Source organism: Dipodomys merriami, unplaced genomic scaffold (genome assembly GCF_024711535.1).
Source record: "Dipodomys merriami isolate MVZ:Mamm:240054 unplaced genomic scaffold, mDipMer1.0.p SCAF_767, whole genome shotgun sequence".
NCBI classification, from domain to species: Eukaryota; Metazoa; Chordata; class Mammalia; order Rodentia; family Heteromyidae; genus Dipodomys; species Dipodomys merriami.
This window is the reverse complement of record NW_027206365.1, coordinates 156,215-173,211: the sequence shown is the minus strand read 5'-3', so window position 1 is coordinate 173,211 and position 16,997 is coordinate 156,215. Positions and strand designations below refer to the sequence as shown.

The following is a 16,997-nucleotide window of genomic DNA, read 5'->3' as shown; positions in this document are numbered from 1 at the left end:
GACAGGTCACGGGCCCCGACGTCGCCAGGCTTTCCCGCCCGCACGGCCCTGGCCAGAGAGCGGACGCAATGTTCCGCCCCCCCCCCCCCGCCCCGCTCCCGAGGCCGGGACAGGGCCGCGGTGCCCGAACCCCGCGCGGCGCCGGCGACTCTGGCGCCACTAGGCCCTGGATTCGGATCCAGCCGGGGGGGGGGGGGGGCGGCGGGAGACTCTCGCGAGGCGCGAGCCGTACGAGCGAGGGCAGGCTGCTGGCTCCGGGCGCCGGGGTCGTAGGTGTGGGTGGCACGTCCGACTCGGCTCCGGTCCGGTCCGGTCCGGCCCAGGCCCGTCCCCATTGAACAGCTCCGTCAACACTTCTTCCGGCGTGCCCTTCCGCTGGCTCTAGGGCTGGCCCGCAGAGTTGGAGCCATTTTAAGGCGAAACCGCTAGGCCACGCCCCCTCGCGCCCGCCCGAACCAATCCGCACGCGGCCACGCCCCCACGAGGCGCGCGACGCCGACGCGGCCACGCCCCCGCCTCCCGGGCCCGCCAACGGTCGCGCGAGTGACGGTTAGGGGCGGGCCGTCCTTCCCAGACCCGCCGGGGAAACCTGAGCCGCGCCGCCCCGCCCCCGGGGCCCGGCCCCTCCCCTTCCCCCCCAGATCCGGGGGATTCAGTGTGGCGGTGGGTGGGGTGGGGTGGGGAAAGGCGGGTCCGGGAGGCTCGGGGGCCCCCCGCCCCCCCCCCCGCACCTTGACCAGGTGTGCGGAGGGGAACAGGTGCGCGGCGGCCCCGCCCCGTGCGCCCCGCGTCGCGGCGGAGGGGCCCAGGCCGGGGCCTGGGGGCCGGGCCGAGCCCTGCAGGGCGATCGCGCTGCCAGGTGTCCTCCCCCCGCCCCTCCCCGGCTCCTCCCGTCCCCCGGGATGGCCGGCGCGGGGGGGGGGGGGGCGGGGAGAGCGACAGGTGCGCGGGACACCGGAGCCGCCCCGGGGGGAGGGGGGCGCCCCAGCTGTCATGGACGCCGCCGCCGCCGCCGCGGCGGGAAGTAGCGTGCGCGGCGCCCTCCGGGCCGCAGGGCGGCGCTGCGGCCACGCCGGGAGGCGGCCCGGGCCGCGGTGCGACCGGCTAGGCCCAGGGCCCCGACCATGGCCGCCGCCGCCGCCGCCGCTGCGGCCTGGCGCTGCCTCTCCCGGGCGCGCCCCGCGTCGTGCCGCCCGCGCGCGGAGCTGCCATGGTGAGACGGACCCCCCCCCCCCCCACGGCCGATCTCCCCTCCTGGCCCCTCGAGCCCGCTCTCTAACCCCCGCCTCCCGCCCCCGCCAGGGTCCCGCGGCGCGGGCACCGGCTCTCCCCCGCGGACGACGAGATGTACCAGCGGACGCGCATCTCCCTGCTGCAGCACGAGGCCTCTCCCGCCATGTACATCGACAGCTACAACAGCCGCGGCTTCGTGATCAACGGGAACCGCGTGTTCGGGCCCTGCGCCCTGCTCCCCAACTCGATGGTGCAGTGGAACGTGAGCCGCCCCGTCGAACTGGCCCCGAGGCGCACACGGTGGAGGGGGAAAGAAGGGGGGGTGTTAATTTGATTGACAAGTTGAAAGAGGAATCTCCCCCCCCAATACAGGTGGGGTCTCACCAGGATATCACTGAAGACAGCTTCTCCCTCTTCTGGATGCTGGAGCCCAGGATAGGTATAGGGGATCTTGGGGAAGGGGGTACTTAGGGCATTTCTGCCCCGTTAATACCCTCAACAGACTGACTAGCTGCCCCTCCTTTTTCTAGAGATTGTGGTGGTAGGCACTGGAAACAAGATTGAGCGTCTGCACCCCCAAGTGCTCCAGGCGATGAGGAAACGGGGCATCGCTGTGGAAGTGCAGGACACGGTAGGTTCGGAGGTTCTTTGTGGGTCATTCTGGCTCAACCCTAGGCTGACGGATGACCAGTTTGTCTTTTCATTTCAGCCCAATGCTTGTGCCACCTTTAACTTCCTGTGTCACGAAGGCCGAGTGACAGGAGCTGCTCTGATCCCTCCACCTGGACACAGTTCACTCACACATCTGGGCCCAAGTGCAGCATGATCCAGCAACTGAGCCGCTGTCTGGGAGAGCAGAGAGCAGAGGGCATTCTCATTTCATTACCCTTTCATTCTCAGCACTTTAATAACACTTGAGATTGTAAAATCATAAGCCTCTTCTAGTTTGTATGGGGTGTGTGGCTGGGTCACTGGGCTTAGGGTGGTGATATGCAAGTCGAAGGGGCAGTTTCATTACTTTCCAGAAGGCAGTTTATATCCCCGTTCACTTTTGCAGATCTGAGGCCTTCAATTCTCATTCTCAAGTTAGGAAGAGTGTATGTTGTGACCTAGGTAGTCTCATGTAGCCAAGCTGTTTGGATGCCAAGACTATGTTGTAATTTCCAAGAACCACTGGAGTCATAAGACATGAAAATAGAGAATTGTCTCAGCAAGGCAAAATTAGCAGGAGGATGCAGCACCATCAGCCAAAAATATGGCAAGCACAGAGCAGCAGGCTGCTTCCCTAATTATTCCTAATGCAGCAGGCCCCGCCCCTCTGCTCAGATTGGCTGAGCACAGGTTCATAATTGGCTAATTTGAATAGGACAAGATGTATTCCCTTAAGGTAGCTGAAACTTGATTACCTATACTCAAGTAAGCTCAAAATACATCCACCCTCTCCATTTCTTGAGCACTCTTGAGGTTTGTCTCCTAAGGTGTGTCTTAATTCCATCTTGGAAAAACCAGTTAAGTAAAAACCCTCACATTTCAAAAATCCCTATCACAGAGCAGTTCCTCTTTCATGTTTAGTCCACTTGGGCCTGGGCACTTCCTTCAGCTCAAAACTAACGCTCTACCACTTGAGCCACAACATCACTTCCGGTTTTCTGGTGGTTTATTGGAGTCTCAGGCTTTTCTGCCAGTGCTGGCTTTGAACCATGATCCTCAGATCTCAGCCTCCTGAGTAGCTAGGATGACAGGCGTGAGCCACTGGCTTTGGCCCATCTTAGGCCACTTTAAGCAACACATTGACAGAAAAAGTTTTTCTCCAAGGACCTCCCCAGGAGGCAAAGTAGATTTGAGAACAGCATGTTAGGATTATAGACTCGAAGCACTAGCCCACAGAACACCTTAATCTCTAGGCCTTAGGGCGTGGCGGTGGCTGAAGAGCTCTAGGCTTCTGCTAACAGATCAGACATCACCACTTGTTTTTAAACTTTTATTGAAAAACAGGGATGGGGGGAGATACTGGATCCTTTTTCAGAAAAGCCGTTTCTCATACCTGTAAACAGAGAACACCTGTGAATTCAGGGCAGGAGGAAGGAGGGGTGATGAGGAAGACGCTCCCCACCCAGGGACAGGATTTGCTTACGAATGGAGGCTGTGAACTCCCCCTTCCACCTGAGCTGAAGATGTTCTCTTCTCGAACTTAAGTTCCCCAGAGTACATCATGGCTCTGAAGGAGGAACACATGTCAAGAGGTGACCATTCTAGAGAAATGCAGCCCCTCTTTAACCCACGGCCCAGCTTAGCTAAGCAAGCTCACCGGACTTGAGTCAAGCTCTTGGCACCGATATCTTGGCAGGAGTGCTGGATGCCAGCGATCAAGTAAGGGACAAACTTGTGGATGGACCCTTTGTCTTGCACAGCCCCCGACACCCCCTGGGCCACTTTGATTTTGTCTGCTTCACTGGAGAAAAGGGCAGAGAAACGGGCGAGATCACAAGGAGTAGTCTCAAATGCAAGGTTGCAGGGGATGGTGGTGGTGGTGGTGATCATTGATTTCTCAGCCTGACTCACCTGAAGTATCGGTTCTGGCTGCTGAGATGCTTGTCCATGGCATCGAGGGAACCCATGCCCCGGTATTTCTTTAGCCGGATCCCATCAGAGAAGAAGTACTCTCCAGGGGCCTCCGTGGTGGCGGCCAGGAGGGAACCCATCATCACTGTGAACAGACGATGTATTTGGAGCACAGTTTGAATGGTACAGAGAAGGGGTTTTCATGGTGCTTTGAGTGCCAGGCCTTACCTGTGGAGGCCCCAAGGGCCAAGGCTTTGGCAATATGGCCCACATTTTGGATTCCTCCATCAGCAATGACAGGAACACCAAAGCGCCGGGCGTACTCTGAAACCTTGTATACAGCTGTTGCTTGGGGCCGCCCACAGGCCAACACTGTTGAGACACCAAGAGACAGGTGGGTAGTGTTGGCAAGGATAGGAAAGGGGAGACACCCAGTACTCCAGGAGCTCTTGGCTACGCTTGCACCAAGACGGCATCTTGGCTAGATCGATCGATCGATCTGGGGCAGCTGCTACCCACCTGCCTTTGAACAGTACACGACATGGTTCTGCTGGCTTCACCCCTGCTTGTGCGCGTGCATGTGTGCAGGGCCCAGGGCAGCCTCAGGCACATGCAAGTCTTAGCAGCTGGGGAAGCCCCGCCCACCTGGTTATCAGATGGGGGGCGGAGTCACCGTGCAAGTTAGTAACCGGAGGTACCAAGTCAGGCCCAGCTCCTCCTCCCTGCACCGTGGGCAGCCCTGGCAAGATCCGGCCACGTGGTAAATGTGGAAGGAGAAGCAGGCTCCAGAAAGGTTCCTGGAACCATACCTACTGTGGAGTATGTGTGCAGAGCCAGGGACTGCCTGCAGAAAGAGGTCTTGCTGTGTGTGCACCCAGGAAGGAGCTGTGATCTTAAGCTACCCTAAAACAATGGTCTGTAACGTCTCTTGGCCCTGCCCACCCGTGAGCACCACAAACCCCGGGAGCTACAGCTACAGTCAACCAAGCAGCTGGGCAGTGGGCAGCTGGGCCGGGCCAGTGGGCCGGGCTGGACTTACTATAGCAGCCCGTGACAGTAGAAGGGCATTTGGGACTGTGGGACTTTAAGTCTGGAGGGATCTTGGGAGCCACTAAATAAAACAAACAGACCAGAGTTTAGAGAGGGAGCAGAGCAGGAGCAAGGAGGCCAGGCTAGGCGGGGAAGTGGTAGGTGAGGGTTGACAAGAACTTGTCTTGCTTCCAGCCATGTTCACCCATCCAAAAGGCCTGTTGGGCCCTACATTTGCCCATGTTGGAGGACTCATTATCGCTTCCGGAAGAGTGCTCGGCCCCAACCCCCCCCTACTCTTACCTTCCTGAGTGATGCAGATGGAACCGCTTCCCATGCCGACCCGAAGGGCATCCACGCCGGCGTCAATGAGGTTCTTGGCCTGAGCAGCAGTAACCACTATAGTGAGGGAGAGGGTATGGCTTACTTGAGGGGTCCAGGTGACCCTCCTGTCCACTCCCAATCCCACCAGGGCCTAAGCTCTTCTTACCGTTGCCTCCGATGACTTGGAGATTGGGGTATTTCTCTTTGATGTACTTGATCATATTGATTTGGAAGATGGAATTTCCCTGGGAAGAGTCCTGGGACAGGAAGGAAGGAGGGCCCTATTAGACTGATGGGGCATTTGTCCCTGTCCCACTCTACTAATGCAGTAGTAGGCTGGGAAGGTGGCTCAGTGGTAGAGCGCTTGCCTTGCATGCATGAGGTCCTGGGTTTGATTCCTCAGCACCACATAAGCAGAAAAAAGCCAGAAGTGGTGCTGTGGCTCAAGTAGTAGAGCACTAGCCTTGAGCTGAAGAGATGAGGGACAGCGCCCAGGCCCAGAGGTCAGGCCCCATGACCAACAAAAACCCCAAACCAAAACAAAACAAAGCAGTAGTAGCTCACCAAAACTACCACATCCACACCAGCCTGAGCTAGCAAGTCCAGCCTATACTTGTCATCTTCATGAGTTCCAATGGCTGCTCCACACAGCAGCTGCTTCTTGGCATCTTTGGAGGCCAGTGGGTAATCGCGATTCTTCTTCAGGTCTGTTCGAGCAATGATGGCTACCAGCTCATCATCTTCATTTACAATGGGTAACTTCCCTGAAACCACAGCAAGACACGAATCAGGACCTGGACGCTATCCCTAAGCTGTATCAATCAAAGCTAGTGCTCTCCACCATTTTGAACCAGTGTCAATTTCAGTTTTTCTGGTGGTTCAATAAAAGATTCTCAGAGACTTTCCTGCCCAGAATGGCTTTGAACCACCATCCTCAGCTTGCAGCCTCCTGAGTAGCTAGGATTACAGGCATGAGCCACTGGTGCCATCATTCAAAGTGTTATTTCTAAGCCTCTTCCTCCCTCAAGGACTCACCTTTCTTGCTGCGCTGCAGAATTTCATTTGCCTCTTTCAATGTGATACCTGCGGGAGCCACCACCAAGTCTTCCCTCTTTGTCATGATCTAGGAGGGAGAAGTCAGGAGGTTGGTCTAGTCAAATTAGGCCTCCCCACAGAATCAGGCCCCACCTCGGGGGAGGACTCCAAATACGTTGACATACCTGGACCCAAACCACCATCCCTCCCGGCCCCTAGTTCTTACAATCACTGAAACAGTAAAGAAGGGAGCACTAAGAACGAAGTGTGAATAAAAGCACATGTACTGGCAGTTAAGAGGACTATGGAAAGAGAGGATGCATGAACCCCATATAGCAGTCAGAAACGTGGCTGGGCATTTGTTTCTTCTAGACAGACGTCCTCAGTGACGTCACACAGGTAACAGAAGCCTCCTGTCTTCTGTGTGGATTGTAAGAACTTGGCAATGTCATTTATCAGTGGCACCTACCTCTTCCAAAAGACGGTCATGTTCCTCTTCCTTGAGAAAATCAATGTCCCTCGAGGAAATGATGCCTACCAACCGACTTCCCATCCGGCCTGTATCTGTGATGGGGATACCACAGAAGCCATGCCGGGCCTTGGCTTCAAAAACATCCCGCACACGATCCTTAGGGCTGAGGACCACAGGGTCTGTGATGAATCCCTGCTCATATTTCTGGAAGGTATGGTGAGAAAGGACATTGCATCTCTACACTACTTTTGTGAAATGTTTGGTCTAAAGTGTGGCGTCTTTGCCAAACTGTCTATGTCAGTGTCATGAGACCAAATCAAACTAACATAGGACAAGTAAGGGTGGGCTAGAAATACTGTAACCCTGGGTGTTCTTCTGCTAGCTTAAGGAAAAGGGTTTCAGACCCGTTTCCTTAAGGAAGAAATAATAATCCCCCCCTTCCCCCGCCAGCCTCCGGCCCCCAGCCCCAATTCAGCACAATTTCAAAGGAGCTCTTGGTCATGATCCTTTCCCTTCTGACCTTCACTTTCCGAACTTCATTGGCCTGGAATTCTGGTGTACAGTTGTGGTGGATGAAACCAATACCGCCAGTAAGCTATTATAGCACGAACAGACAGAAGACGAAATTAAATGACAATGAGACCAATCAGCAAAGCTCACAACTGCCCGTCTAAGAGGAAGCCATATGGAACTCCTGCCTTGTCTTCCCACATCCCGTTGGGCTCACCGCCATGGCAATGGCCATCCCGGCCTCTGTAACTGTGTCCATGGGTGAGGAAACCAGTGGAGTCTTCAATGTAATCTTCTTGGTAAGGGCAGAAGTCAGGTCCTGAGGAAGAGAAAGGCTCACGGATGGGGGTGGGGTGGGCGAAGGGGCCAGAAATACTTCTTCCTTGTTCCTCCCATGTACTCCCAAAACACAGTCTCTGTAGGGCTGGCATGCTGGTCAGAAATAATCCATAATCCATAGGCGACCACCCACAAGTGCAACCCGGTGCAGTAGCCAAAAGCGGGTCACATCTTGATGTGACCTTCTTATTATACTCACCACTTGGTCTGCGGTGAAGTCGATATATCCAGGAAGAATGAGAAAATCGCTGTAGGGGAGGGAGGGGAACGAATTGGGAGTATGACTCTCAGGCTTCTGTTACCGAGGAACTCTAAATCCATCTATCATCCCATAAGGCATCAGAGCAGGGAGAGGCGTTCATGGCCTGTGTGTCACCAGCAAGACGGACCACGGGGTGTGAATTAAGACAAGGGGCTTTCTTCCCACTGAGCTGTCATCCGTCTGCCTGGCACCCTGACAAGCCCTGAAACCCCAAGTATTGTCGAAATGGCTCCCCCAAGACCCAAGCCTGCTCAAGAAGGATCAAAACGAGCCAAGGAGACAGCTAAGTCCCAGATCCTGGCCCCCACGCAGGCTGCTTTGAAGCCCGGTCCGTTCTCCCTGCCCAACGTGCCGCTCCCTCTCGCTGCCCAGGTGAATCCCCGAAGGTCCGCACTTGTAGGTGAGTCCATCCCCGCAGTTGAAGAGCTGCTGTGCCGTGAGTCCGTCGTCGGGCACGTATGACGTGCCGCCGCTGATCAGGTAGTCCGCCATGGCTACCGCGGACCGCCACCGCGTGTCTCCGAGGACCGCGCCGCAGAGGCCTCAGCGGTCTGGGCCGCGCCAATATAAACCAGAGGATTTCGTCACTGCGCCGCGCGCGCCGCTGACGTCAAGGCGCACGGCGCACGGGCGGAGCCAATAACGTGCCGCGGCTGAGGGAAGCGTTGGCTGAAAAGCCCGCGCATGCTCTCCTCATCCGCCCGGCCGTAACCAGGGGCAACTCGGGCTGTTTCCCGTCCCTCCCACCCACCCCAAGCCCCGCCCCTGAGGAGCTGCGGGATTCAGCAGCGTGGCTTTTGTTTTCCACTGTCCCCCCTCCCGATTCCTCCCCAAATAAAGACGCACTGTTCACTAGCGTGTTGAAAAGACGTGCTTGTCATTCTTAATAAACAACTAGAGTAAGAATACATAAGAGAAACAGAGTGGTATCTTTATATGATACACAAGTGTATGTTACAAGAATCCCACCAGGCACAGGAGCCTCAGGTTTAAGGCCTCAAGTTCGGCCAGGAAAAAAAAAAAAAAAAAAAAAAGGCATGGTAAAATTTTTACTTTTTGTTTTAACATCTAAAATGTCACTTGTCATAAAGGGGGGTGTCATAGAAATTGTCTTTAATAAATCATAATTGAAGTTCCCCTCATTTTCTTCCAGTAGGAGGCTGAATTTATGTCTGAGCGTGAAGGGAAGAACCGGGCTCCTCTGTGGTCAGTGAAGTCGGCCAGTCCAGATTGAAAGCCAGCTGAGGAGATTCCCTGGAGGGTCGATCCATCATTAATTCCATCTTTCTTGAGGAAGGGGAAGGGGCCACATTTCTCCTAGACAGTCCAAGCCCTTTCCCCAAGCCGCAGCGGGGAAGAAAAAAAAAATGTCAACCAGCAACTTTGTAGGACATCTGGCTCTCAGGAAACCCAGGAGCCCCCATGAGCTGGAGTCTGTTGTAGATCTATGAAGATGCAAAGGGGGCAAAGTGTTCTTTTACATTTTTAACAGAAGTAGCCTGAAAAGCTTTGTAACTACACGAGTAAAAAAGAAAAAAAAAAAGAAAAAATGGAGGCCTCTTCTTTAGTGTAAAAGTCTGTCCATTTTTTCCTGGCTGTTTTTTTCCTTGGACCACCACGGAAGCATCTCAGTGCATGGTGCTTGCATTGGCCACTGCAATGGCCTCCTGAATTTCTCGTATCACCAGGATCCGGGTCAGCATTTGTCCCATCTGTTCTCTGCTGATAGGCTGGACTGAGTACCAGATTGGGCTGTTGGGGGCCACCACTGGCTCGGGTGTCAGGTAAAAGGTGTCATTCCGGCCTTTCACACTCTGAGGGCTGAAGAATATGTCAGTAAAAGCTGGATGACAACATTATAATGTCAGCCCTCCCAGCGGGGACTTCCCAGACAGATTCAATCTGCAAAGGTTGGTAAAGCACCAACTTGGAAGGTGTGGTAGCATAGTTATAGAATTCTATGCAGCCACCATGTAACTCCTCCAGGATAGCTATTGGAGCTTCTGTAAAGGGCAGTAACAAGTTCTTTCTGCCCCTCCTTCACAGCTGTGATCAATCCCTAAATTGCACTTGCCTAGGGAACCCATGGGTTTGACAAACAGGTGTCTATACCCACTTGCAGCGTGTGAGTGTGTGTGTGTGAGGGCTTGAACTCGGGGCCTGGGCACTGTCCCTGAGCATTTAAACTCAAGGCTAGTGCTCTACCACATGAGCCATAGCTCCACCTCCAGCTTTTTGGTGGTCAATTGGAGATAAAAGAGTCTCACTGGCTTTCCTGCCTGGGCTGGTAAACCTCAAATCTCCACCTCCTGAGTAGCTAGGATTACAACACTGAGCCACTAGTGCCTGGCTTGGAGACAATGATCAGAAAATCAACGTGTTTGCTCATATTATAGTCTCTCTTTCTCTCTCTCTTGAAGTTTTTGTGCAGGTTGTGGGACTTGAACTCAAGGCCTGAGCTTTTTTGTTCAAGGCTAGTACTCTACTACTTGAGCCACAGATCCACTTCTGGCTTTTTAGTAGTTTAACTGGAGATAAGAATCTCAAGAACTTTCCTGCCAAGACTGGCTTATAACCATTATCCTTAGATCTCAGCCTCCTGAATTGATAGGATTACAGGTGTGAGCCACCAGCACCCAGCTAATTTTCTCTAGTCTTTTTTTGTCTAGTCATGGGGCTTGTACTCAGGGCCTGGGCCCTGTCCCTAAGTGTCCCCCCCAACCCCTCTCAAGGCTAGTGCTCTACCACTTTGAGCCACAGCTCGACTTCCAATTTTCTGATGGTTAATTGGAGATAAGAATTTCATGAACTTTCTTACCCGGGCTGGCTTTGAATCACTATCCTCAGGTCTCAGCCTCCAGAGTAGCTAGGATTACAGCCATCTTCGCCCAGCTGTTTTCTATACTTTTAATACTGATCCTGGTACTGAAGTCTTTATCTAAGCTGACTGCCTTCTACTATATGGTGCTATACCTCTATTAAGTACTTAGCAGACTCATCATTTGATGGATCCATTCAAAACATATTGAAGGGCTACTATATGCTAAGTCTCTACTAGTGGATGTTACAGAAATGAACAGGAACAGTAAGTACTTTTATCTCAAGAAGCATACAAATTAAGAGGGAAGACAGACAAGTAATTAGTTAAACAAACAAACAAACAGCAAAATGATGATTAAGTGCTGCAGAGTTTAGAAAAGGTAGGGAATCGCCGGGCACCAGTGGCTCACGCCTGTAATCCTAGTTATTCAGGAGGCTGAGATCTGAGGATCGTGGTTCAAAGCCAGCCCGGGCAGGAAAGTCTGTGAGACTCTTATCTCCATTAAACCACTAGAAAACAGGAAGTGGTGCTGTGGCTCAAGCAGTAGAGTGCTCGCCTTGAGCTGAAGATCTGAGAGACAAGGCCAGAGTTCAAGCCTCACAACCAAAAAAAAAAAAAAAAAAAAAAAAGGGTAGGGAATCTAGAAATGCTTAATCATAAGACTAGTGTTAATTTCAGAAGAGTAAGATGATGTCCTTAAATGGAAGCCAGGGTATGGCTAGAGAGCAGCACAGATAGGAGGCTAACAAGGGGAGAAGGCAGCCTTGGCTATCATGTAAGGATTACTTTGTAAAGGAGGATTTTGCAACCAAGAAAAGATCCTCCTGGCACTGCTGTGAAGATGCCATGCTAACCTGCAGGCGCAAAAGCAAGCAAAAGCTGATGGGTATACCTCAACCTGGTTGAGGGTGGCACTGACAGGAGGTCAGGGCCAGCATGATACAGGATGTGAGTCAAAGTGGTCTCTGCATCTTTATTCCTTGTCCATGAAAGATGAACCAGCAGGTTTCAGGGACCTCCTTTTAGATCACAATGCATGGCGTATCACACATTTCGGAAACACCAGTAAAGTTGCTTCTATATTTAGACTTTTAAGGGCAATTGTAGTCTCATTGGGACTAGAGAATGTATATGCACTCAAGGAAGCATGCACACAAACATACACGCGTGTTTCGTCAATGCCATTTATCTTCCTCACCATTTGAAGAGGTAGAAATCGTAGAGCTTGATGGGACACCTCAGTGGATTCTCTGGATTCTCTGTCTGCTCAGCATACATGTCATCTGTAACTACAAAACAAGCCCCCACACACATACACCACAGACCTGGCACCAGGTCTTAGCTCAGGCCCAGATCAGGAACCTTTGGCATTTAGCCACCCCAAGTAGGAAATTCTTGGTGGCAAGGAAGGAAGGAAGGATGAAGTGACTAAGAAGAGGCTATCTTCTCTGAGGTTTCCCAGTTTCTAGGAAAGAAGTTTAAAGTTTGGGGCGGGGGAGAAGGGAGTGGAGAATTTCTATCCAACAAACCCCAAACTTCACACACCGCTGGCTTCCATCCCTGCTTCCTTCCCCTACCTTTCTGGCCAGTCTGGTGTATCCCAAGGGCCTTCAGGTACCGGATGCTCGTGCTTTTATCCTTGGGATTAGAGGGGTTCTTCTTTGTCTGTCGCAAGACCTTCGAGAAAGCCAGCTTCATGTGCTGGTCCACTGTTTTCAACAGGAAGTACCTGGACCACAAGTGAAAGCAAGGGAGAGGGAGGGGTGCCAGGAGGGTAAAAGGACTGGCCCTCTACCCATTACGTCTCAGAGGAGCCACTCCTACATTCCCAGGATCTGGGCAGGCCTATATCCAAGCACTGTCCAGACAAAGATCCACGTCTAGGTGGAGGGGGCCCAGGAACTAGTGGCTCACACCTTTAATCCTAGCTACTCAGGAGGCTGAGATCAGAGGATCATGGTTTGAAGCCAGCCTGGGTAGGAAAATCTATGCTATTCTTATCTCCAATTAGCAAAAATCTGGAAGTACAGCTGTGGTTCAAGTGGTAGAGCACTACTTTTGAGAAGCAAAAAAAGCTCAGAGGCAGTACCCAAGCCCTGAGGTTCAAGACCAAGGACCAGCACAAAAATTTTCAAAAAATAATAAAAGCTAAAAGAAGATGGATGGCAAGGATCTGGGTAACACACAAAATAGGCCCAAGTGGGGCTCAAAGGTTCTCAAATATGTGTCAGAAGAACTCAGAAGCCCTTCTTGAATTTTCATCTTCACCGGGCAGACACTAGCAGTGGCTAAGCGTGGTGCTTCTAGAACACTTACTTGGTATTAAAGAACATCAGAGTGGTCAGCAGGGTGGAAGGGGAGTGTGCCCCAAGTTGTTTACACTCCCACAGCATCTCTTCAGTCACGTGGCTGGGCAGAACATACCCTAGGAGGAATAAAGCACTGCTACAACAACTGGGGAGTCCCAGGGGGTGAGGCCTGAGAAGCCCAAGTTCTATCACAGAAGTCTCCCTGGGGTGTGGCAAAATAATTTGGAAAGCTGGTGGAAAACACAGACGCCAGGCCTCAGCCCAAGTTCCTGGGCTGGAATCTGAAAATGAGCAGTTACATCTAAGAAGTTCAAGGTGATACACCATTATCACTGCTTACTCTAGGGAACTACACTTTGAGAACCAAATGCCTTAAATGACTGCTGTTTCCTGACAAACTTTTGTCCTGATCCAAGGCTAACACAGGGCAAAGGCCTCCCCTCAGGAACAATGAAATACATAACATTGGAAACCAAAGTCTAAATATGCATACTGACTCCAAGAGAGCTTTCCAATTGTCAGGATGTCCAGAGCCAAAGACATGGTATACGTAGTATGCCTCTTTACATTTATTAAATGCTCTCTCCTGTGTACCAACTCTGGAAAGCAAGTCCTTTTTTTTTTGGTCGGTCGTGGGGCTGCTTGAACTCTGGGCCTGGGCGCTGTCCCTCAGCTCTTCAGCTCAAGGCGAGCGCTCTACCACTTGAGCTACAGCGCCACTTCCGGTTTTCTGGTGGTTTACTGGAGATAGGAGTCTCACGGTCTCTCCTGCCCGGGCTGGCTTTGAACTGCGATCCTCAGATCTCAGCCTCCTGAGTAGCTAGGATTACAGGCGTGAGCCACCAGCGCCCGGCTAGCAAGTCCTTCTTGAGACAAAGTTTCTTCTAACAGGACAGCTGTTACTTAAAACCCTAGTTCTATCAGCAAACCTAGAGATAAGCAGAGGCAAGGCCAATGGTTTGAACAAGGCCCTTGGGCAGTCAAGACTGCACCAAAATACTATTTGGTCTGAGTCCCTTTCACAGACTCAATGAACTAATGGGCCTGGAGCTATGGGACAGACCAACAGGCAGGGGTTCAGTGAAGGTAAAACTTCATGGAAGGAGGAAAGAGAACATTCTGCTCAATTCTCCTTCTCTTTTCTATTCTTGCCAAAGCTGCCAATTTTGTGACTTAGTGTTACTTACATCTCTTTATGGCAACTCTGGCTTTATCCTTGTGCATGCATTAGCTATTTTGTGGCACAGCAGCAACGGGAAGCCCTTTTCTGTTCTTGGATTAATTCTTTGAAGAACCCAAGACACAGAATGAAAGCACTAGACAGCCTTCCTCTGGGAAAGTCAGCTCCTAGAGCAATTTCATTAACACTTGGACATGGTTTCACTCTGCCCACCTGCCTCCTCTCTGGCAGGTTAGCTTTCCCGAACTTTATTCTTTTCTTAACCCCATAAATTACAATAAGCCCACAAAAAAAGAAACACAAATGAAATGAAAAATAAAGCGAACCCACACATTATAATCACAGTTTCAGAAGCTGTCCACCGTTTAAAAATCTAAGGGGGGCTGGGAAGGTGGCTCAGTGGTAGAGCACTTGCCTTGCATGCATGAGGCCCTGGGTTCGATTCCTCAGCACCACATAAGCAGAAGAAAAAAAAAAAACCGGAAGTGGCACTATGGCTCAAGTGGTAGAGCGCTAGCCTTGAGCTGAAGAACTGAGGGACAGCGCTCAGGCCCCACGACCAGACACCAAAAAAATAAAAAAATAAAAATAAAAATCTAAGGAGTGCCTAGGCCCAGGATTCAAGCCCCACGACCCACAACCGACCCACAACCAACCAGCCAGCCAGCCAGCCAACCAACCAACCAACCAAAATCTAAGTAGAAAAGAATCCAAATGTCACTGGGACTCTTACCAAGTGGTGTGACACGGGGTTGAACATCCTTCAGAACCTCGTGTAGCCACTCCGTGAATCGAACATAATAAAGATCAGAGAAGATGTCATCTACCCTTCCATTTTCAAAAAGATACTAAGGAAAAACAATTCACCAAAGTTATCGTTAAGACTCTTGAGTAAGGCTTAGAGGAGAAATAAACATCTTCCCACAAGCACCTAGTCCTACCTATTCTCCCCTCAACAAAGTAAGGTACCAGGTACATGGCATTTCAAGTCACTGATTCCTACAACATTGTTGAGCGCTAAGGCTATTTCCTCAAGCTTCGCAAGGCATCATCATGTGACAGCCAAAATCACGAATGGGGTCTCAGGTTAGCCTTTTACTAGGGTATTCTGTAACACATGCATACCCAAGTCTTTAAAACACTGGTGGCTCAGTTTCCTTGTCTGTAAATGAACACTACTGTATTTGTCTTCTAGGACAGAAAAGAGCAAGAGACAGCATGTAGAGTACCTCACATGGTTCCTGGGTTGGGGGAGGGAGGGAGGGATGGAAGAAAGGAAGGAAGGGATAATGGGAGGGAGGGAGGGATGGAGGGGCAAGGAAGGGAGAGGAAAAAAAGACAGAAAAAAAGGTAGGAAGGGAGGGAGGGAACAAGAAAAAGAACAAGAGAGAGAGAGAGAGGAAAAAGAAAAAGAGAAAGAAAAGAGAAAGAAAGAGGAGGGGAAGGAAAGGTAAGAAAGGAAGGAAAATAAAAGAAAGATGTTTGCCTGTTTCCTGAAGGGCATAGATATTTGCAATTAAAAGAAAATAAAATTTACTTTAAAATTCAATATATAGTTCAAAGAGGGCTGCCTCTTGTCATTTTCCTAACTTGACTAGCCAGCAAACACCCAATGGGAGCCCAGCTCCGAAGCTGTTCCTGTGAGGATCTGTTTCCTACCTTCTGAATACACAGGAAAATATAGTAGAGTACATCTGGGTCATAAGGTTCACCTTCTCCATTTCGAGCTTCCCGTGTCATTAGACAGAGCCCATAATTCAACTCAGCCACAGCAGAGGAGATGAGATCTTCCTGGAACCGCAGCAACTGGCGCCCTATGACACAAGTCCCAAGGGTGAATGATGGTCCTGACTGCAACTGTCTGTGTACTGATTTGTTCATATTCCTGAAAGGAGGCCTCAGAGCAGATATTATCCATCATGGTGCTGGAATAGAAGTGGCCACTTCTATCTGTGATCAGTACTGGCCTACTAAGGCAGTGATCATCTATCCTACTGCATGTGTTTCATTTCTATAACCCATCTTGCCTATATATCGTAAAAGTTAGTACTGGGGCCTAGAAGCAAAAAAACAACCAATCAAACAGAAACCCCTTTGTAATCAAAGAGAAACCTCGTTGTAACATGAGCAAGTTATGAGCTAGGAAAGAAAGGCCATAAACACACTATTGATTCCTATTTCTTCCCGGAAGTCAGTCTTCCCTGGTCTCCTAGGTGAACACTAGAAAGTAGTACAACAGATTACACAAAGTGTATTTCTGTATTTCTCAGCACCGGGGAAATGACTTTCCTCTCTTGTTACCGATATTTTAGACACATACCATCCACCACTACTTCCCAAACACTCACTCCCAATGGGTGCCAATCTGTTCTGAGCATCCTTCTCTAGTTCAGCATTCTTGGTTTGGGCCCAGTTTTTCCATACTTCAAGCCCTTCTTCTGGCTTCAAAGAATTTGGAAGCAGAAGCTCTGGGGAAGGCTGTGGCTGTGATTGTGGTTCGACTTCAGCAACCTGAACAGTTTGAGCCTACGAGAGAGAAACCATAAGAATGTATCAATACTGTTCCGCATTAGATCCTTTGGCACAACTGCCACAAGAATGTTACTTACAGTTCATTTAGTTTTAAAAAATGTCTTCTTGAAGCCAGGAGATTGTGGCTCACTCCTGTAATCCTAGCTCCTCAGGAGGCTGAGATTTGAGGCTCATGGTTTGATGCTAGTCTGTGTAGGCCTTGGGACTTGAACTCAGGGCCTGGGTGCTGTCCCCGTGTTTTGTGCTCAAGGATAGATAGTACTCTACCACTTGAGCTCAGCTACACTTCTCACTTTTTGGTGGTTAACTGGAGAGAGGAGTCTTACAACTTTCCTGCCCAGGCTGGCAGGAAATTAACAAAACAAAAAGCCAGACAGGGAGCTTTGGCT

At 51.1% G+C, this 16,997-nt stretch overlaps 3 protein-coding genes across 7 annotated transcripts in view; 1 reads left to right on the top strand and 2 right to left on the bottom strand.

The window, feature by feature from the left end:
- The first annotated feature begins 1,096 nt into the window (after positions 1-1,096).
- On the top strand, positions 1,097-2,167 carry LOC138818495 (NADH dehydrogenase [ubiquinone] 1 alpha subcomplex assembly factor 3-like). Its single transcript, XM_070009418.1, has 5 exons — positions 1,097-1,213; positions 1,303-1,495; positions 1,606-1,672; positions 1,764-1,864; positions 1,943-2,167. The coding sequence occupies exons 1-5, from the start codon at positions 1,125-1,127 to the stop codon at positions 2,057-2,059; spliced, it is 567 nt and encodes a 188-aa protein (XP_069865519.1). The 5' UTR covers positions 1,097-1,124; the 3' UTR covers positions 2,060-2,167.
- Positions 2,168-3,200: 1,033 nt separating this feature from the next.
- LOC138818500 (inosine-5'-monophosphate dehydrogenase 2) lies at positions 3,201-8,338 on the bottom strand. 2 transcript variants are annotated; one of them, XM_070009423.1, is made up of 15 exons: positions 8,161-8,338; positions 7,704-7,752; positions 7,383-7,484; positions 7,176-7,250; positions 6,653-6,859; positions 6,184-6,271; positions 5,713-5,912; positions 5,315-5,405; positions 5,128-5,223; positions 4,835-4,906; positions 4,024-4,167; positions 3,796-3,940; positions 3,542-3,685; positions 3,368-3,451; positions 3,201-3,277 (listed from the first exon to the last, which is right to left on the bottom strand). In XM_070009423.1, exons 1-15 carry the CDS (start codon positions 8,256-8,258, stop codon positions 3,256-3,258), a joined length of 1,617 nt encoding a protein of 538 aa, XP_069865524.1. In that variant the 5' UTR covers positions 8,259-8,338; the 3' UTR covers positions 3,201-3,255. The 2 variants fall into 2 exon arrangements, with proteins under 2 accessions (XP_069865524.1, XP_069865525.1); XM_070009424.1 differs by lacking the exon at positions 4,835-4,906.
- A 288-nt stretch (positions 8,339-8,626) lies between these two features.
- Positions 8,627-16,997, bottom strand: part of LOC138818481 (transcriptional regulator QRICH1) — a 33,247-nt gene continuing 24,876 nt past the window's right edge. For all 4 annotated transcript variants that reach the window (XM_070009392.1, XM_070009390.1, XM_070009393.1 and 1 more), the window contains 7 exons: positions 16,425-16,602; positions 15,736-15,890; positions 14,810-14,924; positions 12,904-13,012; positions 12,165-12,316; positions 11,786-11,876; positions 8,627-9,587 (listed from right to left, as the gene is read on the bottom strand). In XM_070009392.1, the coding sequence (XP_069865493.1) occupies positions 9,395-9,587; positions 11,786-11,876; positions 12,165-12,316; positions 12,904-13,012; positions 14,810-14,924; positions 15,736-15,890; positions 16,425-16,602 (993 nt within the window). In that variant the 3' untranslated portion in view covers positions 8,627-9,394. The remainder of the gene's footprint in view (positions 9,588-11,785; positions 11,877-12,164; positions 12,317-12,903; positions 13,013-14,809; positions 14,925-15,735; positions 15,891-16,424; positions 16,603-16,997) is intronic.